At 41.4% G+C, this 26,556-nt stretch overlaps 1 protein-coding gene across 1 annotated transcript; it reads right to left on the bottom strand.

The window, feature by feature from the left end:
• Positions 1-780: 780 nt before the first annotated feature.
• Positions 781-12,717, bottom strand: TMEM154 (transmembrane protein 154; the record flags this gene model as incomplete). Its single annotated transcript, XM_010024278.1, is given in 5 exon segments — positions 781-841; positions 2,374-2,459; positions 3,604-3,631; positions 5,370-5,678; positions 12,588-12,717. Coding segments are annotated over 5 exon segments (614 nt in total), but the record flags the coding sequence as incomplete, so codon positions are not given.
• Positions 12,718-26,556: the final 13,839 nt, after the last annotated feature.

The raw sequence follows: 26,556 nt of genomic DNA, 5'->3' as shown, positions 1-26,556 counted from the left end.
GGCACACAAGATGGTCTAATTGTTTGTTTTTGTGACCTGGCAGAGAGCAGCTGCTTTGCCTGCTCCCCAGAATGCAGCTGCAACACAAATGTGCGGGAAAGGGTGATGTACAGCCCCTTGCTTCCAGCTGGAAACAGAATTTTTAATTAGAGAAAATGAGAGTTTGAGAGGAGTTTAGGGGTGCTGGCCAAAATCCTGAGGAAACCAGCCAGAAAGTTTTTAAGTTTACAAGCTGTCAGGGTTGTGGTTTTGCATCCTTCTGGGATCTCTGTTTGGACCATGAGCCAGCTCTGGGGAAGTGTTGCAAGGGGACACTGGGAAAATCCTCTGAGTTTCTCTTTGCATCAGACAAGCCCCTGTCCAACAGGTCACAGCTCCAGCCAAAACATCTGGCAGTGGCTCTTGGGGACCTATAGGCACCCACTGGCAGAGGGAGTGGGGTCTCTGTGCCAGTGAAGAATGTCAAGGAAGCTATGCTGAGTGCTTGTATTAACACCTTCAGAAGCTGTGACTAAAGTCTGATCAGCAAGTGAAACTCCATCTGTGCCATCTGGTTGTCTGTCTCACACAGGTTTACCACTGCAAGATTATTTAGCCGTGCAATTTAGAGGTGGAGACTGGTTTAGAAATGAGAGTGTCAAACCTTATAAACTGAAATCAAAGTCCCTCCGTAAAAACTTAAATAGACCAAAAAATGTATTTATTTATATATTAAGAAATAGATTATTTTGGAATGGCATTGACTGTATTTCTTCAAATTGTCTAATAAAGTAAAAGTACCTTGGATTGGCAATGGATTCTTTTTCTTCTTCTCTTACAGTAGGCAAACATTCACAGTCAGCTGAAAGAGGGTAAGAAAGAAGACTATGGTTACTCTTTGTGGTTCTTCCACATACATTTCAAAATTGCATCAGCTCTAGCATGCAGTCTCTCTAGAATGTAAAATCATAAATGCTTTTCTGCACCCTTTTATCTGCAAAATAGTATGGTTCCCATAGCATAAATGATGCAGTTTAAATCCTCCTTTCCCTTTGATAGGTGTTGCCATGGTTTATTACATATCTTTCAGTTGTTCATGCACACCTGTACAAATGAACTACTTCTGAGGACTGTTTTGCTATGAACAGGGGAGGACGATTTGTCAACATTCTACTGCTTATAATTGCACCTATGCTTTATAGTCCAGCTGGGAATTCGGGGCTGGGGTTTAGGAAACATTAACAAAAAGACCCTCATATATGTAAACTGTTTTCTCCCTTCTGTCCACAGAACTTTACAAAAATAATTTACAGCATTGGTTCCCCATGCACTATACTTAATGCCTCTAGTTCACTACTGCCACTTAGCACATGTTTTCTGCTAGAGCTTACAGACTGCGAAGGTTAAAACCCTATCATGTGGAGCACTGTGCTGATGCAAAGAAATGCTCCGAAGAGTTTTATGTCCTGAAAAACAAAGCATCCCTAGGAGGTCAGGCCAATGAGCCGTTTGGATATAAGGCAAGAAACCAAGAATGATAAATAAATAAATAAATGAAGAGACATTTCAGCATTTCCTAGTCAGTAAAAAGCTGTTAGCAGTTCAAAATCAGGCTTCTTAATTCATACCAAAGGCCTGTGATTTCTGAAGAGAGCCTTGAAGGAGGATGCAGACCCCTTAGAGATTTTGACCAGGAGATTTCAGTTGGGAGGAAAATGGGGGAAGGGGAGGGAATAAAAGACACTTCAAGGTAAGAAGGAGCTGAAGATGTTGCTGGTGTTGGTTGCCTCAAGTACTAATTACTTCATGGGCTGATAGATTAGCCAGAGAGGATATAGATGGTGAATGGTGCTGGCAGCCAAGCGCAGCTTGTGCTTCAAGCAGTAGAGATGGCAAGTGAGGGAAAGGACTTGAAGAGGAGAGGGATGTATTCATAGGATCCAGGGAGCAATTTTAAGTAAATGGTGGTCTGAACCATGAGTAAATGTATCGACTATAGCACAATGTGGAGCACAAAAGCGTAGAAACTCTGAAGACTGAAAGGACAAGATGCTTCAGAGAAACTAGTGCTTAGTACTTAAAACGTATTTAAAAATATAAATACTGTTCACAGCTATACGTGTTTAATAGAAGTGTCTGCTGGATACTAAAAACATTTATGATATTGTATCATATGTTAAAAATAAGCTCCCACACAAACTAAAATAATACTCTCAAGAATTCTACCCCTGACATTTGTACTGCTATTTTAGTAGTAGGAAGCCAAGAAAACAACTAAAAATATTGTAGAAAAGGAGTGACACACATAGAAAATCAATGTAAGGTATTTTGTATGCATGGGATCTACGTCAGCTAGGATGAGAAGGGTAATGGAGTAGAGGGGTTACCGTGTACCGTTTTTGTTCATGCTGTTCATCCATTTGTCAAGCTCTTCCATTTCTATCTCCATAACAGAGGGTGTGTCTTCTTCAAAAATAGGACTTGAGAGGAGGGAGGGAGGAAAAAAAAGGCGTTACACAAAATGCTTAATTCCAACAATTTACAACTTAGTAATTTTGTATGAGCCTTTCATAATTCCAGACACACGAATAAACTCTGGAAAGCTATCCTAGCCTAGTAATCTGAGAAGATGTCAGCCCAGTGGGTGTGAATGAGGTGGCTGCACACAGATGCAAAGAGCAGTGGTGAGATGCCAGTCCTGGGCAGAGGCAGGGCTGGGTGGAACATTGTATACAGAGAGACTTGGAAGGTGCAGCCCACGGTATGCCAGAGCACAGGACCACTGCAGCTACTTGAGAACTGTCCCTTTTGTAAATAGAAAACTGAAATAGTTTGATCTGCTGGTACATGTGGAAAAAGTCCTGTTGCTCCAGTGATAAAAGCAGAGGGCTTGGAGTTTTGTCCTAGCTGTGACTGTTGGCAGCAACATCATAAGGAAAGGTCATGAGTAGAGTAACTCTGCGTTTATTTAAATGCTTCTGTTTAGCTTCTCTTTGCTGATCATTCCTGGAGTCATATGGTATTAAAAATATTATTAGCACCCCACCCCTGCCCTGTCAAGCCAATTTAATAACTTCCAGCATTGGTGAGCTCCATCTTGCTAAATAAAAGGTAAAAATAAAAACTATCATTGTAAGAGCCACACAGCTTTTGGCTTGTTTTCCCAGCAATGAAGGCATTGCTTCCATGGGAGCCAGATGAGCCTTTCTACCTCAACCCAGAGTGAGAAGACAAACTTGAAAAACAGGGGAGCAAGACACAGAGCTTATTCTGAATAATAAAGCCGGTGCTGAGCCTGGGAACTGATCCCCTTTGCTTGTGGGGCACCTTGTATGTCTGGTGGTGTCTTGTGGCTGGTGGAGCCAGAAGTGCCCAGGGCAGGCGTTGGGTGGCTGCAGGCAGTGCTTGCCTTGGCCACCATAACTCCTGTTCTGCTCTAGTCATACACCTTCAGCTAGATAATGAAGTCACACTTCAGCCACTTCTAGAGGTAGTTAACTGGAGTAATTGATGGCAAAAGGTAATGGTGTTTAGTGTACGGTTAAATTAAAATGGGTAGTGAAGGAGCTGAAAATCGTAATACACCGTTATAGTAAAAATAAAAATGATGGTCATAAACTTTACCTTTTCACATTTTCGCTTCCCAGCTCATCTGGAAAAGAAAAAACTTGGTGTTCATAGTTCTGCTTTTTGTATGTAAATTGTCCAGACTGCAAGCAAGCCTTGAATAGTGTCATGTAAAACAGGTTGCATTTTCAAAAGGCATAATAGTTGTAGATGAAAGACAAAACATCTCATCCTGTTTGTAATTATCAGAGGAACCCATTATTTTTAATCTTGAACACACTAAAAGTGGTGCATTATTTAGCTCAGTCATGCTGGGAGGAAACCAACTGTTAGCACTGCAGTGGGCAGATGCTTACTTCTCTGAGCAAAACAGATGTCATGAGGGAAATAGTATCCTGAAAAGAAACTGCTGCTGCAAAATTATTTACTTGAAGTGCTGGGATATTTTGCTGCAGATGACATGCAGGCAATCCATCTCTGCCTGGAGACTCTGGGAGCTGCTCATGGAGAGAAGAGCAGGGGATGGACTTGCACGGCAGATTGAAGCTCAGTTAGGCAAATGAAGCTGAACTAGCCAGATGTCAGAACTGATCCCAAGTTTGTTACAACCCTATGACAAAGTAAAGATGGACGAGGAGGAAGCAGGGTGGAACAGTATTACAGCCATTATTCAGACAAACATCTTCCCCTCCAGGAATTAAGTGCCCTCAAAAAAGAATTAAGAACACCATATAGATTTCACATTGTATACTGTGTTAAATCAGCTTGTTTTTAATTCATTGTTGCTGGAGTACTGATGCCTCTCACTTGTTCCAGCACATTCATAGACTGCAGAGCCATCCCAGGGCCACAGAGCTTTTTGCCCCTGCTTTTAGGATGTCCAAAATCCCAGCTCCAAGCAAGTAGGCACATGGCATGAGATCCCAAGATTGTGCTCCTGCAAGCCACTATGTTTCCCATCCCTCTGAAGACTGTACGGGCATTTCAGGTCATCCAGAAACAGGCGGGCAACTTGGTACCTGGTTGTGAATTCAGATTTTGCTATGAGGGTAACCCAGTGATAAGGCATGTGCAGCCTAAGTATGTCCTGAAAAATGGACTTTATATCCATGTTGAGCATATGTCACTGCTCAACATGAGGAGCTTATAGCTGCAGTCTTGTTCTATAGACACACTGATATGACCATTTCAGCATTTCAGGACCTCACCAACTGTGTGGTTTTAATCCTCAGTTTTTCTGTGGCTTGACTCTCCAAGTTACCATTTTCTTTGCAATCTTATACCAAGATATAGGTACCTTTTGGAAGCACTTCTCGCCCTATCATAGCAACCAGGCACTCTGACCATGGGATTCCTAACTCATACTCATGGTATCTTCATAGCTGCCACCACCCTACAGGATCCCTTAAAAGTGTTACTTAAAATGGTTCTGCTTGTTCTTATTTTATTGATGCAGCTTTATCTTGTGGGCAGTATAGGCAATAGAAGCATTAAATTTGCCTTGCAGGAAGTTATCAAGTATAAAGACAGAATAAACTTTTGTAGCCATACACCATTCCCGGCACTGCCAGGAGCTGGAGCTTGTTTTGTGGCTCCCATGAGCCAGTGCAGTGTGAGCAGGAGCAGAACTAGCTCCCACCCAAGGAGGGATGTGTGCCCAGGTGCTGCTGGCCATTGGTGGATCTCTTTCCTATCTGTCAAACATCCAGCTACAACCAGAGAAGTACAACCTAAATGCGGTATTCCAGGCCTCCAAATAACATTCCGTTAATGTCAAGCATGTCCTAAAAATAACCTTCTGATGCACAAGAAGACAAATTTACCTTGCTTAGACTTTTTCCTTTTATGGTGTATTACAAAAAATACGATGAGCAAAATCAGCAGGACCAGCAGCACGACAGGGACAACATATATCAAGATAGACTGTTCTGCTGCATCTAGGCTGTCCTGATCGTTCACGGTATCCATTTCAGTACTTGGAGTACTTCTTGCTTCAGAGCCGCTTTCAGTAGCACCTGCAGTGCCAAGTACTGGCTCGTGGTCATCTGCGGTGGAAGAATGTGTAGCAGGAGGCGTTACTGTAACAGTGGGTAACATCGGTGATCCATCTCCTGAACCATCAGTTTCAAAGCCTGCCGAGTATATGAGGACAACTTAGTATTTTGTGGCTTTTATTAGTGTTATCAGTGAGACAAAGTATACAGCTTTCATATTTACTTTTCATTTGATGAAAAGTAAATATTTGCTTTCTTAAAAACAAATCAGCAGGTGCTCCACAGACATCATATTTGGAGTCTGGGGCATCAGATGTAAAATTAGATTGCAAGTTCATCACAAAATCTTACCAGTCCTGACCATGTTCTTCAGCTGGCTTTTACTGGGACACGTCAGCGCGCGTGGTCTGTCTGCACGCAGCTGTCTTGCACAAATAGACTTTTTTCCCTGCAGGTTGGCATCTGGTTTCACTCTCACATAAGTCTTCTGCTTCTCAGTAAACTACACTATCCTGCTTTGCTCCTCAGCCTTTGCGTGTACAGCTGCAACCTCTTTCATCCCCGCCCTTACCCAAGGAGTTAGTGCTCTCTTTAGGGAGAACATTATCCCTGGTTCACGAATTCCTCCAGCTCACTCATCTCCTCGATTCTTTCTCAAATTTGAATTTGTTTCACTGTAAAAAACAGAACTGGTGAAAAGAAGCCTGAAGCCTGCAGAAGCAGCTGACTTTCACTTCTGCATGGACGTGAAGAGGTGGTAGTAACATGGGGACTTCACTGGATACAGGTGGAATTAACTGCTCCTCTGTCCTATGGGCTGGCTGAAGGAGCATAAGGTAGAGAGTCAGTGCTGGTTATGCTTCACATATGCTAGGACTAGGGGTTTTGGTCTTGTTTACCATGCATTTTGCAAGAAAAGTGGCTGAAATTTGCTGTATTAGTAATAGTGAAACAAACCTTTTTTTGAGGCTAATTAAAAATCTGCTGACTGTCATGGAATTTAAAGTTCAACACAAGTACAGCAAATTCTGGGCTGATACTGTATTCTGTACTGATGCTAAAAATCCTGTTGAAACCAAAGGTGCAGGAATCAGTCCTTAGGTAAATTACACACGCATGTTTCCAAATGCAAAGCCTTCAGTAATTTTCTTAGCATGAAATTAAATGAGGAGTTTTTGTTATCTGCCCTTTCAGATACAACGTCGGTGTGCTACAGCTCTCATTTTATGCAATAAAGCAGGATGGGATTTCATGACTTTTGCAATGACCTGTTTCTCCCTGTTCTCATAAAATGCTGGGCAGCCGTAGTTTCCACTAGAGTTAGCAAGAGCTTAAGGTTTTCAGCATTTCAGTGCTGGCATTTTCAATCTCACAGGACTGGAACGAACAGGACTTAGCATTTTAAATGCTTTTGTAAACACATTAATCTTCATAATGGCCCTGAGAGATGAGCAGTTATCTCCATTTTACAAATGAGAAATCAGAAGGACACGGATGCTGTCCTTCTCAGGGACGCCAAGTAAAAGAGAAAAACTGGGATTAGAGTGCTACCTCTTGCTTAATCCACTCTGCAGCATCTCCTGTCTCCTGTATCAAAGAGGAGATGAGTATCTCATGAGACCATATTCCAGGAAACCCAATATCAAATGAATAAAATTATTTGAGTATGACAGCAATAATTTATCTAGATTTTTAAGCCATGCTTGTCACTCAGGCACATGATTGTTTCTTCCTTTCCTAAAAACTAGGGAAGAATTTTAACACTTAATAAATAATACCTAATGTTTGCATATAGTATTTAACGCAACAATGGTCACAAGACTCTTTCACCATAATACAACAATGAAAATGTCAGGTGTTCAGTGGCAAAGCACTTCATATCTATAGGCTCTCTGTCATTTCCTTCTGTATTTAGTATTTCAGTCAACAGCAAAACATAATTTCTGCCTTCCTTGTAGGTAATGTCCCCTTCACATGTGTGCTTCTCCACCCCTTCCCATGATTTGCTGGCTGTCCTTCATAGTATTCCAGAGGATGGGAAGGAGAGCTCCTCTCCATTATTAGTTCGGCCACTTGACTTTTCTTTCCCAAGGTGATTTATAGTCCCCAGTGCCTGCAGCTGCTCTGCTTCTATTGCTGTTGCATGGAGCAGGGAGATATTACTAGAGATGTCTGCACCACAGAACGTGGCATGATAGACCACCACAGCCCCACCAAACTGCATCAATGACCTTGCTTCATTTTCCTTTTCTAGCCATTGCCCTTGAAGCCTGTATCTGCTGCATTTGATATTCTGACAAATCCATTGCTTGATATAGTACAAATGGGAAAGTTTGTGGGGAAAATACCTTTATTTTTCTTTTACTCTGAGAGCTAAAATGGATTTTTCAAATGTCTAAAGCGCGGTGTGACTTGAAAGCAAAAGCAACCAGTCACACCTCATTAAGTGCAGTACTGAACTTTCAGCTGCAGTGTATGCTGCGTTTGATTTCCAAGAGAGACTTTTCTAGCGTCTCTGGTACTTTTTATTTGCCTGGTTTTGGGCTGTGAAGCAGATTTCAAATCATTTGTCTGTGTGAAATAGAATTACCTTTTCTAGTCTCTAGGCAAAGAAAACAGCAAATCACAGGGAGTGACCTTGCTGCCATGTATTTTTGTTCACTTTGCATAATTTCAGGAGCAAAACAGCATCTCTTCTGTGAACACCATTTCCTCTTACAGAGATCTTTTCCGCAAGTGAATTAAATAAGTCTGTCAGCAGAAGGACAGCCAGTTGCACAATGTTCTTGCAAGGATATTGCTCTTACTTCCTGCTTTTCACCTGCTGCCTCAACACACCTCCCTCTAGCTCTTCTGCCTATCGCTCCCAAGCCTGCCTTTCAAAGGAGACAGAGGGAGTTGAATCTACCCAGCAGCTTTACAGATTTCAGTCCAGACAACTGCATCTCAAACAAACAAACAAACAATTTCTGTTGTTGCAGCGTTTCTTCCTCTGAGGTTTGTGCCATAGCACACAGAGGTGGCGATATGAGCTTCCCGCTGAAGTAAGTGGGCAAACAGGTTTCTGATTTCAGCTGGATGGGAGGCAAGGCAAAATAGCCATCAGTCAGCACATTTGGTTCTGATGTAAAATCATCAGTCTCCCTGCTGCCTCCTCATCAGACTCGAGGAAAGGGTCTCTATAGGGAATCTTTCAAATTACACTGTAGTACCTGTTTACAGAAAAAGAAAGGATGGTATAGAGAAAAAGCAAGAGCTAAGCCAATGGTACAGTCAAGCTTATTATTTTGAAAGGAGATTTTTTGTTTCTCTAAACTTTCCTATAAGCTATAAAAACACAGTGAAAGGAGGGCTCACAAGAGGGTGACAAACCAAGAAAAGCCTGCAAAGCTGTGTATGTAAAGTTACCAGATCCTGTATCACTCTGCTCCATACACACACTCCTCTGGTGGTATCAGTCATACCACTCCACGTGGTCTGTATGATCCTCTCTCCTATTGCTTGACTCATCCCTGTTCTGTTCCTCTCCCTGCATTTCTTGCTGTAAGAAGGGCTGTTCCTTGCAGTAGCCAGGGCTCGCCCAGCTGCCTGTTGCGGCAGGTCCCGCGTGTCAGTCAGGCTAGAAGAGGAATCCTTAAAAGCCTGCAGGCTAGCTGTTGGGTGCATACGCCCTAATGGTGAGGAGCACAAACGTTTCAGGATGGCTAATCTGTGAACAAGATCCTATTAAAATGGGGTGCTTAGAAAGTGTTATCTAGGTATGAGCTGAAAGAGGAAACAACTGTTTAAGCTCACTTATAGATGATGGAAACTGCTTTTTTCCTCACTGTACTGCCATCCAGCTGAAGTGCTGTGTTAACTGCCAGTGTTGCAAATTCAGTCATGCATCTTAGAGTCAAACTGTGAACCTGTAGTCTCATTTCTCACCCCCAGTACTAAAGGTTTCCAGACAAATTTATGCATTTAATCACATCTACTTAATCTCGTGGCCTTCTAGCTCTGCATCAGTGATACCCGTGTGACTTCACCGTGATGCAGATCTCTCGATGCTCCTTGCTCTCAGGAGGACCCTGAAATTAAAGATTCAAAAGCTCCAGAGGCTTTCCAGCTATCATGAAATCTCTTGAAGGAAAATAGACTGGTGTCACTGACTGAAATTTAGTATACAATCTTGCTGATGTAAAGGAGAGATTTTCTGAAGTATCCCTGAAGCTCTTGAATAAAACACAGTAGAAGCTTGTGTGTGTGGATAAAAGGGAGTAATAGGAGTAAATATGTACAAGGAATTGATGTGTTCAGTAGAAAGGGGTTTTAATCTGCTTTTAGGGGGCTGCACTTTGGAAAGAGAAGATGTAGCAAATCCTTATTTCTCATGTTGTTGCTTTGCTAGAAGCAAGGTGACTGATGGATTCAAACCCATTCTCAAGTTATTTACTCTAGGGGTAGCAGGTCAAAAATATCACTCCCTTAAAGACCTTGGCTTTGTAGGGGACTTAACCTAAAGGGCGCTTCTCTGCTGAAGACAAAGGGGTTGCCTGTACTTATGGTAAAAGCTGCTGAAAGTCTGGATCTCTGATAGCAATGTTTCTTTGAACAACAGCTCTAAATGACAGCTCAGAGACACAGCCAAATTAAAGCACTGCCTGCAATCATCCCAGCTCTTCCACTGAGCGATCTCGCACGTTTTGCTGCTCTTCTCCCTCACATGCTTTCTTGCTCCCCATGTCAGACCACTTATGCTGCAATTTTCGACATGTTTCACCAAACACTGCGGGACACTGCACACCCTGGGAAATGGCTGCAGGGTCACAGCCTTTTCCTGTAAGCTATGGTAAGGGCCTTAATACTTGTTCCTAGGGTCAGCACACACCTATGTAGGTTTTTAGGGGTGCTGCAAGGCTGAGCAGTGAACACCATCACCTGGAGCTTAGACTTCAGGCATGCTCTAAGTGCTGCTGGTTTAGAGTAATTGCAGCATAGCCGGGAGAAAACCGTCTGTTAATCATAATCCAAATGGCAAGGCTAAGGTTTTACAAGGCTCCAGCATGGTACAGGAACAGGACTTATAAGGGCTTCAATCTGTCTATGCTGCAAGATTTAATCATACAAAATAGGCAATAAGAGTAAGTGGCTGCTAGACAGCAGACTGCTTTAAAGTTGAGGGCTGTGCCTGGGACTGGAGGAAGAAGGAATAAAGCTCCTTTAAAGGTCCTGCCCTGTTGATTTGTAAATGAGGAGGGGTAAGAGCAAAGGATCTGTCTGGGAGTCTGCCCTCAGTGGGGGGGCTCCCAACCCTCCAGTGCCTGTGGGATACATAAGCCTCTACATAAACTCTTCCCCCTCCAGTTCAATTTTCCCCCCTCAAAGCCCAAGTTCACAATTTCACCCCTCCCACTCTTGCAGTCAGAGTAAGCCCCAGGTTCTTTTGGGGGCTGGCTGCACAAGTAAAAGTAGCCTTTGTATGGGGGGCAAGGGACCCTGCTCTTCTCCTGATGGGTGCTCTCCTCCCTTTCCCCAGCAGCTGGGGACTGGCTTGGGATAGCTCTGTCAGGACTGACTCACTCTCATGGAGGAACCATTTCAAAATCAACTAGAATTTTAGGGTGGACCCACCAGTAGGAAGCCTCTAAAGGCAGTGGGTTAGGGCACCTGGTATGTGGTATCTGCCCAGTGCTTTGTGCAGCCTTTAATGCCCATCACAAAGAAGGGCAAGGGGGGTCCAGCTGTGGGGTGGGGAGGTTGAGGACTAAGGTGTCCCTCTTCCCTGTGGAGATGGTGATGAAATACTAGTGATCAGTACACTGCAAATGAACTAAGGAAGCTGGAGCCTGATCGCTGTGCACTGCTTGCATCGTGCCCCTCCTTTTCCCTGGAACCTCCACTCTGCTCTGTCCATGGCAGGATTTTTTTCCTCGGACCACTTTGGTTCTGAGCTATGTTCACTGCTTGCAGAGTATTTTCCTCACGTGTCTGTAATACAGCAGGGCTGTAGTAGTGCAGACAAAACCAAACCATTTCATACCTCACTTAGCTCACTCTTACAGCTAAGCAAGAACCCTGACTGCAAGCAGCTCAGCAGCATGCCTGGAGCCAGCAGCCCAGTTTTACACCCTGCTTATAGTGATGGTTATCAGGGAAAAACTGCCCATACCAAACCACCTACTTCACCAATGCATTTTAAAACCTTAATAAAGGAAGTCCAGTGATAGCTGAGAGTGACCCTCCTCTCTCCCTGCTTTCTGGAGAGCTCTCGATCACTACAGCAGCAGAGGCAGCAAACACTTCTAGTCCACACTGAGGCACTAAGGCAGTGATTTGTTTGACACCAAAAGGCATATAAACACCACCCGGTAAGGTTTTACTTAAAGAGCTGCCTGTCTTGCTCAGTCACTGGCTGCCAAAATGCCAGTGGAACAAACTACCCTCTGCAAACAGGTGAGAGCCTCTGCAAAGACACCCCAATGCTTCAGGATTTTATTGCAAGCGGCTTTTCCACTCACAGTTCTTCCCTTCAGAAGGTCAGGACCTAAACCCACGGTGCTGACCACTTTGTTCTGGGGCTGAGAGTTCAAAGTATTTGTCTCCAGAACCGGCTGATCTTCTGTTAAACCAGTTCCAGTGCACAGGGAGCATGGAAAGCAGCAGCCAGCTTTTGAATGGAATCCATGCTCTGTCCTTAACTTTGCTATTAAATGCTGATAATATGTGTGTGAGGTTAAAAAAGTACAACAAATAATTCAAGTTAGAACCAAAATGCCTGGTGGGCCAGCGGGGAAACTCAGGTTCCCTACGCACCCGCAATTCAGGAACTGTAGGATTTGGTCGCTGCTGTTCGGGGTTAGGTGTAAAGGAAAAAAGTCAAAGCTTGGAAGAAGTCAGAGAACTGAAAACAGAGCAGGTAAACACAGCGAAAAGCAGCAGAGAGCAAGTCCCCACAGATCTTCTCCTCACGCTCAGTTTGGAGGGTGCTGCCCTCCAGCTCAGTCCCAGCACTGCAGGCATGAAACGCAGTCCCACCTCAGGGGAAAAAGGTGCTTCCTTACTCACCATTCCCGGCAGATCCTCCAGCCAGTGACAGGGCAGAAAGCAGCACCATGAGGTTTTGATTTCGCATGTTACCTTGGCGGTGCTCCCACCCGAGGGGCGCTTCGGCTGGCTCCCTGCTTCACCCAAACATTTACATTTCCTGTTTCCTGCCGGGGTGCATCTGAGCTGCATTTCTTGAGGAGATGGACTCTCTTTGATGGGTTTTAGGAAGTGATGTAATTCCGTCTGGGCCTGTCAAGCAAGCAATGATTGCAAAAGAAAGGAGGAGGTAAAAAAAAGAAGTTGCTCTTCAAGCACTCACTCGCTGGAGCACCTTCATGCTGTAGGTGAGCACGCTCCTACTCTCCTCTGCTACTTTGACTCCTGACTTTACTACCATCTATCTTCATCTACATGCAGTGTCATGGGGAAAAACATCACACAAATGCAAGTCAGACAGAAATTTCATCTATTTGTGTTAACAGGAAGGTTTTAGATTGCTTTTCAGGGTGGTTGAGCAAGCAAATTTCAACAGTGCCTTGGTTTTCAAGCTGTAATTCTCCCCCAGTGTGGTGGGACACCATGTGCATTTATGACTCCAAAAGGCAACCCCTGAGTGGGGCTGTCTCCAGCAAATGTGAAAAATGTCTGGTTCACCCAGCAGCTGGTAGCTGAGTATTTTTGGCTGGTTTGAGCCAGAAAAGAGGAAAAAGCAGAAAACCACATCATTTGTTAAGAGCAGGTGGCTTAGCTGTAAAGCACTTAGACACCAGTGTGATGATGGCTGTAGATGACAGAAGGTCTCAAGCCCCACGAGGATGCAGTGCCTGGCATGGGGGTTCACAGTGCCACGGTTGATGGAGGTCCTAAGGGGGTGGGTAACTCCTACCTCCCTTCTTCCCTTCTCTTGATTTTACTTCCCCCCCCCCCCCCCAGTCTCTGGCTGGATGTGTGGACCATGGGGCTGTGCCCCCACTCCTCATGCTGCCCTGCCCTTTGTCCCCACTGCCCCACCACTGCCCACTGCCATCACAACACGAGGGTTGAGCAGCGCCTTCCATGCAGCGCCTGTCACTGGGTAAGAGCAATGGAAGAACTCAACATTACACCCAACATTTTCAGTTTTCTTGCTATATGGGGTGGGCCTAGCCAGGGCTCAGAATTTGGATCTAGATCTAAACTATACTTGTCCCCAACCAGGCAGAGTGGTTGGACCATAGGTTTGCTTTGTTCCGCTGTACAAATAAGTGGTAGGTCTAAAATCCATCTCTCTCAGTCTGCACCCCAGATTTTACTCTGGAGCTTTCCATGTTTGAGCCATTTTAAATGCTTTTATAAAATCCTCCAGTAGTAACTTAAGGAAGAAAAGATGTATCCTGCCTGTGTAGCAGCTTCATGTTACTTCCCCTAGACATTAGTCTGTGTCAAAATCTGATTTCTGGTAATTTAATTGAAGCTGGCATTGGTGAATCTTTCTGTTCAGATTGGTGGGCGCTGCTGAAGTGGCCAATTGCTTTTCTCTAGCTAATTTTTCTTAACACACTGATGCTTTCATAGGTCATCAGTTATAGTTTCTTAGCTTGAGTAGCTGAGAAATACATCAGTGATTCATTTAATGACCAGCTTGTTAATAGATTTAAAACACTTGAATGATTTAGTTAACTAAAAATTTGAACTGGTTGCTCAGTATTGGCAATGTATATTTATGCACTTCATAGAACAGCGGGGGAAAAAGCAAAGCAAAGTTACAACATTGCAGCGACAAAAAGGCAGAGAGGAGCTCTGAGTTATGAAACTGCTGACTCACTAATTAAATATTTCCTGGAGATAATCTTTAATACGACGTCATAGTCGTACATGATAACACTTAATAGACAGAAGGGTCAGAGGTGAGACTTACAAATGCTTTTAAGATTTTCCCATTTAAAAATGACACAAGTTCCAAGTATTAGTAATAGTGTCCAATTGATAAAGATGCTTTCACTTACGAAAGTCCAGAAATAGAGGCTACCCAGGCATCTCCTATGTACTCAGAGGCACAGTGGTGTTGTCTAGGCCAGTGACAGAAAAACTGTAACCAGCCAGGGAGCCAGCAAGGGCAAAGACTGTGTTTTCATGTGACTCAGGTCCTAAGGCTGTAACTGTTGTCCAGCCTCAGCTTTGCTTTGACTTTAGTCAACAGCAGGCAAATTCATACTTCTTAACAGCATTGCTTTAATGTATAAAGGATGTGCTATCCTCCTTTCCATTTTTAACATCTCTTTTGCCATTCTCAGTCTTATAAATACCACATGGGCTCCAAACATGCTCTCCCGTTCATCCTGCCCTGCATAATTGGCTGTTTTGTCTCATTCTGTAGATGTGGCCCAGCTCACTCATCCCTTACTAAAACATAAACCTAGACAGAAAGACTGGAAGGGAAAAGCGGAAAGGAGTTGATTTTGGTTTGTATCTTTGCTAAATTTTTATATCATATTTTCGATGTACAAGACTATATCCTTTCCTTCTTTCCCTTCCAATCTTTCTACATAGGTTGTAGCATTTCCCGCTTGGATTCCCATTAACTGTTTTTTACACATGTTTGGCTAACAACTCATTGCTGCCCCTTGAAAGCAAGATAACACCCATCGGTGTGTATCAAATTAATGACTTCTTAGGCAAATTGAAGTTCAGGAGGAAGTGTGACTTTGTGCTACATTACACTTTGATTAAGACTTCAGAGTGATACAAAGGCTGTTTGGCAGGCTCTTACCTATTTTAATTTTTAAAAATGTAAAGAAAGAGGAATGAGGTATTTTGGATGCTGACAAGAGGGCTTTCACCTCAGTCCATCCCCACCACCGTCCATGTTTGTGCTGCCCTGAAGCACTCCCAGCAGGCTCCCTTTTGCCTGCCTGGGAAGCAAGGTTAGTACCTTCACCTCGGTCATCGTTTTCAGCTACATGCTTCTCTCTTCGCAGTAGGAATACAGAACCCAAAAGCTACAGTGACAACCTTGCTGCAAACAAACTTGTGCGTTTGGAAGACCAGGTGGCTTCAGCCGCAGATGATTTTGTGAGAGGAGTAGATTGTATCTGATAATTTCATAGGCCTTAGTGTATTTACTAGGCTCCACAACGTAGCTTTGCAAAAAGAAATGTCTTTTCACAGGTAAGACAACTAAGTTTCCTGGGTATTTTCAGCATAAGTTACCCAGCTCTGCATGCTTTCAGTACTGTTTCATTGATTTTTATGTTATAAAGGGCATTTCTGACCACCTAACTAGGCTATTTGCCAATGTTCTTTCCTAACCAGAGAAGGATTTGCATCACTGAGATTACAGGATGCCATCAGCATGACATTTTCAGAAAAACAGAAATGTTTTGTAATGCTGCAGCCTCTTGACTCACGCTCTTCTTGTTCCTTTTTCCTACGAAAACTACAACAACAACAGCTAAACCTTTGCGAGTGATGGAGCAAGTTGCTGGTTAGTTATAGGGCTTATACTACAAACTCCTGCAAGTGCAGCTTGTCTGCTGTAGATCTCAGCAGCTAATGTGCTTGCTCTCTCAAGTGGAGGCAGGGGCTAGCGCCAGTCAAGTTCTGCTAGTCCCTTAATGACTTACTTCTGCCTCTGACATATGCTGGGAAAGGACAGATAAACTTTTCTCACAGGTCACTGTGAAAGAACAGGAAATTGCACTGCACTGCAATCCACTGCAACACAGCAAATAAATAAATGAAATGCCCCAAAGCAAAGGAGGGTCCACAGGGATCTTCTCAAGCCAGCCCAAGCACTGGCTTCAGTGGTGCTTTTGCAGACTGCTGAGGTAAATAAGAGTTCCAGAATCAAGGCCAAAATCCACAGCATCCTTGTGTAGAAACCTCATGTGGATCTCAGACCACATCCATGGTTGCCCTTGTTTCAGAGCAAGCTTTTCCTGGGTGAGTTGCAGAAGATAAAGCTCTGTCTTCAGTAAACTCTCAATTCTGGATTATACGAAAAGACAAGTTACATTTTATTTCAGCTGCAGAGGTAGTCAAGAAAAAGTTACACCTTTCTGAAACCAATGCCACCAGTGTGAATTAGAACAATGCTTAGAACAATGAGATATTGTCCCTAACTGGGTGTCATAACATAACTAGAATGAGAGTGGCAGTGGAAGCATAAACACCCATACCTGCCAGTTTTAAGTCCCCTTTTTGCCCAACTGGACTTGTAAATTCCTGCTTTCTTTTATTGTCTTATTTATTTTCTTCCTTACACACAACACAGGCTGTTAAATCATGGCTATAATATTTTTGAGACTTAAATAGGAACAGAAAGAAAATAAAAAAACCCTATATTTGAAAATACCCAGATATTTGTATCTAAGTTTCTGTTAACAAAATGAAAAATGGATTCAAAGAGAGACTCCTCTGAAACGAAAAAGGCCACAGGATGCTGGCAAACTTACACTGAAGTGTAGCTGGACACTTCGTTTCTATTTCTTTTATTGGAAAGTGGTACATGGATTATAAATTTTGCACATGCTTCTTTGCAAAGCAGCACAGGGAATTATTAGCTAAAGATTTGTCTCATTCTTTGAAAATAATTGTGTAAATGTCGTATTACAATGCTTAGGTTCTAAGCTGGAATTAGAGATGGAAATTATTTGCATCTAAGTTTTCTGCAGGGTTGCAATGTACACCAAACTTATATTGTACATGCATATTTGGTATAAACAGTTCAAGATAATCTAATTTAAGGAACAAATGGTTCATCAGGGCACTGCAAGGGTCCCTTCCACTCCTCACCAGAGATTTGGGAAGATGTCTGACCAGAATTAGACCCAAAAAGAGTAGAGTCATGTAATAAGCTAGGAGGAACTAATTGCCTGAAATGCCTTGCAATGGGATGTGAGTATACTCAGAACAGGAGCTGACTGCAGTCTCCCGTATCTGGAACAAAGCCTTTTTATATGGAAATGACTGGGCAGGCACAGGAGGGGAGCAAACCTCTCAGTACAGGCAGATACAGGACAGACAATATAAGTGTAATGCTAAAAAGAATATCTGTGCAATTTGGAAAAAAACTTCAGAGAAAGGAAATTCTGTGTGAATGCTCCTGGGAACAAGAGAAGAAACACTGCCCGAGTGCCCGGCGCGAGGATCAGAGCCTTGTCTGGCCACAGGCTTTCATGTGCCAGCTCAGTTAATACATGTGCAGTCAGCAACTTAAATGGGGGGAAAAGCTGTCAGCTGGTGAATTATCTTTACATGAAACATCAGTACTGTGTGTCCTACATGGAGGTGCCTACTCATTAGTAGTTGCTTTCAAGTCAATGTTAGCTTAAGATCTGGCTTGAAAGAAACCCACGGTGCTCTGTAGAAATTGAAACTTTTCTTTTAAAGATAATAAAAAGTGAGATTGATGAAGTGAAGGACTGAAAAACAAACATAAATCTGTCTCCGGTGTAATCATTTGTGAATTCAGTAAAATGAAAAGTGGAGAAACAAAGTACTCGAGGGAAAGTAAACTAGATTTTTTAAACCCACCTTATTTTTATTTCTAGGGTGCTTCAGCTGCGTGTTTGAAGGTATTTTATCAGCTGAGAACAATTCATAGGAAGAGAAAAAAATCTGGAAAACACATTCCTTCAGTAATACTCGACTATAAAAAACCCACCAACACATCCAAACTGTAATGTGAGTACTTGGATTTTTCCAGCCACACCTTAAGTATCTGAAGATGTCCTAAAATAATGCTGCTTAAATGTTGCTTGTCACTTTTTTAGGCTGTGGCAGCTCTCATTTGATCCTCCCATATAAGTCCCTTTCTCTATTCTTGAATTAAAATGTTCATTTTCTTTGCATATTTTCACTGTAATTACTGAACTTTACTTCATAAATAGTTAATAGAAAGTCCAGACTCTAAAGAATTATTAAAGATGAGCTTTTTTAAAGCTACTCAGGTACCGCAAAATGCAAATAAGCACTAACTACTTGTAAGAGTATGGATATCTGATCTGAGTCAAATTTGGTTCCTAGATACTTTGAAAAGTGAATTTTCCTACTTGGTCATTTAAATAGCTTTAAAGGATCTAACCCAAGTGCCCAGTTGTAGTCCAGTGTTATAAGCCACCCTTTAAAATCATGAAGGTTGCCTCCAGTCCTGTCTTAGTCCAGCTCTGCGGAAGTTGTGCGCATATTTAAGCACATAAATACTCCCAGTAGAACCAAAGAGACGGTGTCCGGCTGAAATCCAGACAGATATTAAAGGAAAATAGTATGACAGTCTGAAAAGAGATTGTGTTCATAATGCGTAGTCAATCAAGAGCCTAAATTAAGGCTGTTTGCATGGCTTTCAGCCTGTGTTTCAAGCATGTGCCTTTTTAAATACAGGCCCCTGTACAGAAAATTGGTGATGCTCCTGAAGGCACTTTGCCTGCTCTTCTAAGCCAGTGGAAACTAGGACTGAGGCAATGAAGCATAGGCGGTTATTTTAAAATGGACCTAAACATATTTTTGAAACACAATTTTAAAAAAATGTAATTAAAGTATTTTCTATGCACTATGTTGTTAATACTGGTTTGACCACCACAGATGCTAATATGGGATACATCTCTTTGTCAGTGTGATTGTATTAAGCACAGAGATTGCTAACTCTGTGAGTTTTCTACAGTCTTTGCAGTGCCATGGACACTGTTTCAGCTCAGTACAGCTGACTGCAGTACTGCAAGGCCACCTGAAAGAAAAAAAGTTATCAGAAATTTTGCCTTATGGCTTTTCTGCTACTTTATTCCTGTTTCTTTCTCTCTGAGATAAGCCTTTCTTCATTCCCCATGAGAAACTATGCCAGTTTATTACATGGTTAAAGTAAGTTTATGTGTTTATTCACTTTGTTTTTTCTGAATATACACAACGGTTTCCTATTTAAGCTGCAGTATAGCAAGAAGCCATAAGAATGTAAGTTGCACAAGTGCTGAGCTTGCCAAAATGTCACTTACTGAAACCTCATCAATTTGTCTAAATTGTAGGAATGTTGAGTTTGCCAAAATACAAGCAGCTGTCTGTGTCCTCTTCAGCCTGCTTGAGTCTAGTATGGGGAGAAATCCTTTCGAAACAGCTGGGTTAGATGAGCTGAAGCTGATTTTCAGGTGGATCCATGTTTTGAGCAGTACCTGTGATAGCAGTGCGAGTCAGCCTACCTTCATTAGAGATTTTTTGTTTGCTTGCTGTAGAGAGCTGCAACAGTGAAGTATCCTTCAGTAAGGGCTAGCAGCCCAGTTGCATATCCTAACAGCAGTGTAAAAACTGACACCCTTTGTCTCCTATGGCTCCTTTTCCATGTACCTATCCACTCCCCAGTTACACCCCCATGCCAGAGTGTAGGTGCACCAAGTGGGGTATGAAGTAAGAAGCTCCTGGGTCCAACAGGCTGCTACATTGCCTATATGCTGCTCCCTGAAGATTGATCTACTGTCAGAAGGCACCATTTTTACACTTGGGTGTACCCTGTGTAGGAGGTAAGCAATATTAAAACCATGTGAGAACTGGCATTTATCCAGTTACAGGCAGATGCATCAGGAGTAAAAGAGGTCAATCAAAGCTAATGACTGGTAATGAAACCCACAGTGGAAACAATTGTAGATACGATGCTACAGGAAATAAAAGCTTCCTGGAAGTGAATGTATAATTCCTCTATTAATCCATTTTGGTTCTAAGTACTTAATTTTGAAGGTTTAAGTCTTCTACCATGTCTGCAAAGGTCAATCCACACACGGCCGAGTCTACAATGCCCTTGAAAGTCAGTAAGGGCAGATCTCTGCATGGTATAAATTCTTATAATTCTATCACCACACAGAACATGGGGTTCATTTGAGGTCCACAACTCATTCTTTTCCCATTAGAGCTTGAAATGCTTTTAGAGAATGCAAATATCTGGTACTCAAAAAAAGCAAAAAGATGCCTGTATTTAAAGCCTATAAACCAGGCAGGTAGATGGTACAGAACTATCCCAGTTTTCTGAGCCGAGGGACTGATCGGATCGGGTAGGCAGCTGACGAGGAATGTCTAATCTCTGAGGAGCTGGCATGGCAGACAGGAAGGAGAGTGCAGGTGAATGATGAAAAGCAAACCAGTACTTGCATTTCTGCTTCTGGAAGATGTAATCTCACAAATATGTACCTTGCCTGAGGAGGCGTCATCCCAGTAAAAGGCTGGCTCAACCCCGCTAGAGAGGCAGAGCAGCAGTTACACCTCCTGCTGGCTGGAGCATAAGGGCTATTTTCCATACGTTACAAAATTCCCTCCTAGTTCCTGCAGACTAACATGCTGGTGAGCATAGCAGAGCTGTTCAAATGGTCATGCTATCCCCTGTGTGACTACACCAGTGCAAGCCACAGTGTTCTTCCCTCTGAGGTGAGAGGATGAAGAAATCAAAGGAAATTTTAAATTCATAAAGCTCCCTAACCCCCATTCTGAATAATCTCTTAGGAAGCTAACATTAATGTAAATTTCACATAATCTCATTGCCCAGGATACTATCTGCCATCCTAGTAGTAGTCCTCAACAGATCAACACTGAGAATACAGGCATTTAAAAAGTAATATAGGTTTGGAGTTGCACATGTGTATTATGGCTGAGTATAGATAATAGTGTAGGTATTGTTAGGGAATGATCAAGTCCTTTTATTTTTCTAAAGCTCTTTAACCCTGAATATTTAGGATGAAATTGCAAGGTGGTTTCTAACCATCCACGCATTAAGTTTGCCAAATGCTCTCCTGTTAGCTGTAGTAGGCAAGTTGCTGGCATTAAATTAGATTTTGAGACATCTTTGAAAGTGCAGTATGATTTAGGGCACCTAATCTCTACATGGGCTGAGTGAATACCGGGTGAGAACGGGGCATAAAAACCTACGAGCTTCATTATGCATTTATTTCAGCTTTACTTTTTTTAGTTCTGGTTTCTGCTGCCCAGTGCTACAAAGGAATGAAGCACAACATTGCCAAATTGGCAAGAAATTATCAAATCTAAAATTTCAGTTCATAAGAGGATTTCTTTTGCTTTTTGAAAAAATAGGTTGGTAATGGGACACATAGGAAAAGCCCTTCTGATGGGGCATAGACAGTTCTTTAGAGTCATTCAACAAGCTGAGCCCAGAGCCCGTAGCTCTGTCTGCCTGTACTTCTTTTCTGTCTCGCTGTTACATGTCTACAGCCTACACCACGTCTGCTCCTCTGCATATACTTGCCATGTAATGCACTGAGTGTGCTCACCCTCAGCTCTCACAGGAAACTGAGGGTTTGTCTTTGCTAGAATTTGAATTGTCTGTGCCATGTGTTGTACACGGAATGTTCTTTACCACATTTTCTCACAGCAGTAAAACTGATGTCCACCAATTAATTTTGAAGTGAAACTGAATTATGGGTGGCCATTTCTTGCCATCCCACATTCGGATAACCTGTGTTGTTATCTGTCATACCAATTTCTGTGGCTAATTTGTGTATGGATGTGGACTTTCAGAGGACTCTGAATATTGATTTTGAATAAAAAGGTCTGCTTAACCTGACTTACAAGTTCTTCTTGAGTTCCTGAAGGGAAATCTCAGTGGACCAGGACCTCACCTATTAACTCCTTCTTTTTTATGATCTACCTGCTTTTCTCCATGATCTCAGGCCATATGGGTTGGCTACAAATCCAAACAGGGCATAAATATCTCAAATCCCATGAACAACTATTGAAATAGGAAAAATCAGAGTGAAAATAAAACCCAAAAATGTAAATTCAAATTAAAAAACTTGACATGGTTGGACTTAATGATCTTAATGGTCTTTTCCAACCTGAAAGATTCTGTGATTGTATGATAGAAACTAGCTAATGTCCGAGCTGGCTTTCAAACAGATTTATTTTATGCAACATTGTAACATGGTTTTGTTTGTGGGTTTTTTTTTTTAATAATAGGCTTAAAAAAAAATCAAATACATGCTGGTGACCAGGAGTGCGAAAGAAAGGCTCAAACAAAGGAAAGACTTGAAAGTACTAAGAATAAAGAATGATGGGAGAAAACAAAATGCAAAGAGAAAGCAACATACTTTTAATCATTAAATAATCTTTGACCTAAGGGTATCATGAAGATATATCAAGTGAAATAGAAAGTAAAAAACCTGGCTGTATCCAGAAAGAGTTGATTATTTGGTTTTGAAGAAGAGAAATAGACATCAAATTGTGCCAAGGAAGAAAAGGGAGTTTGATATGTAGTTTAAACATTAGACATAGCCAGTAAAAGAGGAAGGAAGAAAGATCCAAATAGCTGAGGTTAGGGGTATGATATTTAGAAATGCAAATGTGAAAGTGAACTGTGGCAAGGATGCTGTACAGGCGGAAAAGAGTGAAAGAGATGAAAGGTAAAGGGAATGGTTTAGGTGAAGATACTAAATGTCAAATTGACAATCTCAAAAGTACAGAACAGAAGGGACCACTGACTGAAGGCAAAAATGGAGACACCTGAAAGTAGAGAAAGATTACGTGGTTTATTAACAATTCTCTCAGACATCCCAGGCGACTGCTAGAAAAAGCACTCCTCACCCTCCTCTACGAAAAGAAAATATAAACAGAAAGATGGACATAATAAATATTCTCAGCTAAATGAAGCAAAGATTCGGGAAGGCCACTAAATACAGCAATGGAGAAATTCGGGCCTGAGATCACGAGCATGTGTACCAAGAGGGTGATAGCAGCTGATACATCATATGATTCAAAAATATCACCTGCAAAAGATAATATTACAAACAGGGAGAGTATGGAGAAAAGCAGCTTGCTAGAAGGTTGTGCCAATGATCCTAACGCTAACACTGGAATATCAAATGATAGAAGGCAATCACTGAAAAAATGTGTAAAAGGAAAGAACATAATTTTAAATAGCAAAGTATCATAGTGCATCATTTATACAGCTTAGAAGTACAAGGCACCAACCCCACTAGAAGAAAGCAGTGGTTTCAGTAAGGTGTCTCCTTGTATGCATGATGCCAAAATGACTTTGAGGATGCTTTTGATTATATCAAACGTACTTCCTAAATATTTTTTTCAATTTTGGCCTTGTTTGGAAGTCAGTTGTATTTTTAAAGCTTCATACTTTCCATTCATGCCTCTAGAAGTCACCTTGTGGTACTGAAAGTGACCTCACTGACTAGATGCCAAAGCACACAATTATTATCTAACCATAGCATAAAGTGGAAAAGCATACAGCAAAATCATGTAGTTGTCCAAACTAATATCTGAAGTATTAGAGTAAATGGCAGCCCTAGTAACCTGCCTTTTGTAGGAAAGGTTCTTCTTTTTAAACACGGCGCAGTCTAAAGCAATATTTTAACTTTCCCACCAGAAGATTCTACTCCAGATATAAGAAGTCTGTGTCCTGGTGGTTTACCTAGACACTGTGAAAAAATGTCTCGTTCTAACTGTGTACACAGGCTAAAATGACTAACGTTTACATAGCTACCACTTCCTTTTTTGCTGCTAGCATTTTGAATCTGAGGAGTCTGCATTTCCCTGTGAACAAACACCTGAAAGAGCAACAAGCTTCAAAATGGATTTTACGTTCTCTGTTTGACTATAAATGTGACCAAATTCCAAGTGAAAAGAGATACTTGGCCTCCTCAATAATTTTGAAAGCTATAGCATTAGAATATAAAGTGCCTGACCTAAAAAAACAATTTCGGTGAGTCCATTTTTGCTTTGTTTCTCAGAATGGACTAGGTGGCTAGGAAAAAGTCATATATGAGAATCATAGAATCATATTCTCTAAAGATACAGGATTTTGATGGGTTCTATGTTTTGCAAAGCAAGTTCCACAATTCACCTTCAAAGTCCAGGCCAAATTAGTAAATCCTTCCTGTAGTTTTCATGAGGGAGTATGACAATACTCAGCAATTTACTTCCTTCATTATCAGCTACCAACATTATTTCCTATCTCCTGATTTTCTAAGTCTCATACTGCTTATTTACAAAGTTTTTCTTATTCACATCTGACACTTTCACACTCAGAATTTTCTTAGAAGGAACAAAGAATCTCCTTATCTGGATCGTGGGTCAATGAGTTCCACAGAAGTAAAATCTTAAAGAGTAAACACCTTTACTGTATACAAAATAGATGTTTTTTTCCTAAACTTGCCTTTAGCAGGGGCTGTTGCAAAGAAAACCACAGATTTTAAATCAAAATATTACTATAGGAAAATTATCCATAGGGCTCTGTGCAATTTATTAACTTTGGATAAGCTTAGACAAAATAAAAAATACTTCTCATAAGCTTGTCCTAAATTATTTGAGCAATGAAAATGTATTGATTTATTTGATACAGCTTCTGAATTTAAAAGACTTTGCATCTGTACTTTAAAACAGATAATGCAGAAGGGTACCTCTTTCACAGACTCTGTAACTGGGTGGGACTTTATTTACTGGAATTTCAACAGAAATTTCTTATTTTATCAGAATATCCTTTGGATGGAATTCACATCAGATATTTCATAACAACACTTTTTTTATAGGGGTTCTAGCCATAGGCATTTTCTCATTAGCGTCATCCCCCCCCCCATATTTTCACAGTCTTCCAACAATTTGATTCATTTTCTGAAATGCTTATACAAATGGATAAAATGTCCTCCACCAGAAAGATCAGTCAACAAAACTTTAGCCAAACTATTTATTGAAAACTGAAGATTCAAATAAGCAAGAGATTGTTTCTCACGGCTTATAGGCACCATAATAGATTCTTTATTACCCAGGTTTCCTAAAGGGCTTCCATGAAATATTTTCTTCTTCCTCTAAATTAGAAGAATTATCTCTAACTTTTGAAAAAATTAAAATTGATCGATATGGAAAATATTTTAAATGGGTTTTGAAAAAACCATATCCATGAGCAGTACGTCTCATATAAATTGAGATTTTTGGCTCTGGTATGATTACATTGCTTGAAATGCATACTTGAAGATGTGTAAATGTACTGAGATTTACCCAACACTGCATTCACGCAAACAACACCCCTGCATGTGGTACTTATAATACAAAACCACATTGGTGCATTGAACCCTAGAGCAAAATAATCAAGAGTTGGTAAGGGTTTGAGTGCAGATACTGCATTAGCTGGTTTTGTTCTGTATTTACTGTAGAAATAAATGGAGTTGCACAGAAGGACCTACATCAAATCCAAATACCAGAGAGGCTGAAGGGGAGAGAATGACCTTCCCTTTTGACCTCTTCAAAGAGCAAGTAAAGGTTTGTTTGTCTTTTGACTCTCAGATAAATGATTATGCCATTCCCGTGTATACACACATGAGTAGCTTTAAGAAAACAACACCCATCCCAAACTGCTAACTTTCTGCTGTTTATCATCTGCTGCAAGAATAAACCATGGCCAGAATTCTTGAACAAGGACAAAAAAAAGTTATTTTAAACAACCCTTAGTTCTCAGAACTTCAGCATGGGTTTTCTGTGTTACTCCATTTATTGTTTATGTATCAAAAGCACCAAGCAGATAAATATTTACTGTTCTGCTGTCAACAATACCAAAGACACCAGTGATACTATCACTGTGAGGAAGTGTTAAATCTCTTCCTGAAGAAAGAATTCCAAGTGGGCACTGGTTCATCCTGAGTGCATCGAACTGCTCAAAGCTTTTGCCTCAACTGTACTTACTATACTATACTATAACTATAGCATAGTTATAGTATAGTTATATATAACTATATATACTATAACTATAGTAAGTTATCATTTTAAAGGTTCAATTTATTTCCTCTCTCCGCCCCCAACTTTGTGTTCTTTCCTCCTGGTTTTGTGGAAAACTGCAGTTCACAGCCCTTTTCCATAATTTCAAGTTTATTTCAGTATGTACATCTGGCCGCTTGAGCAAGGCACACTAGAGAACATTGAAGCAATGCTTCTTATTAAACTGCCGTTTGTGTTTACTTATATGATTCCTTTTTATACATGAGATATATATTTCTATGTTTTTATAATTCTTTATATAATT

The sequence above is a fragment of the Nestor notabilis genome, unplaced genomic scaffold, assembly GCF_000696875.1.
Source record: "Nestor notabilis isolate BGI_N333 unplaced genomic scaffold, ASM69687v1 scaffold30621, whole genome shotgun sequence".
NCBI classification, from domain to species: domain Eukaryota; kingdom Metazoa; phylum Chordata; class Aves; order Psittaciformes; family Psittacidae; genus Nestor; species Nestor notabilis.
Note: the sequence above shows the minus strand (reverse complement) of the source record. Positions and strands in the feature narration are given on the sequence as shown.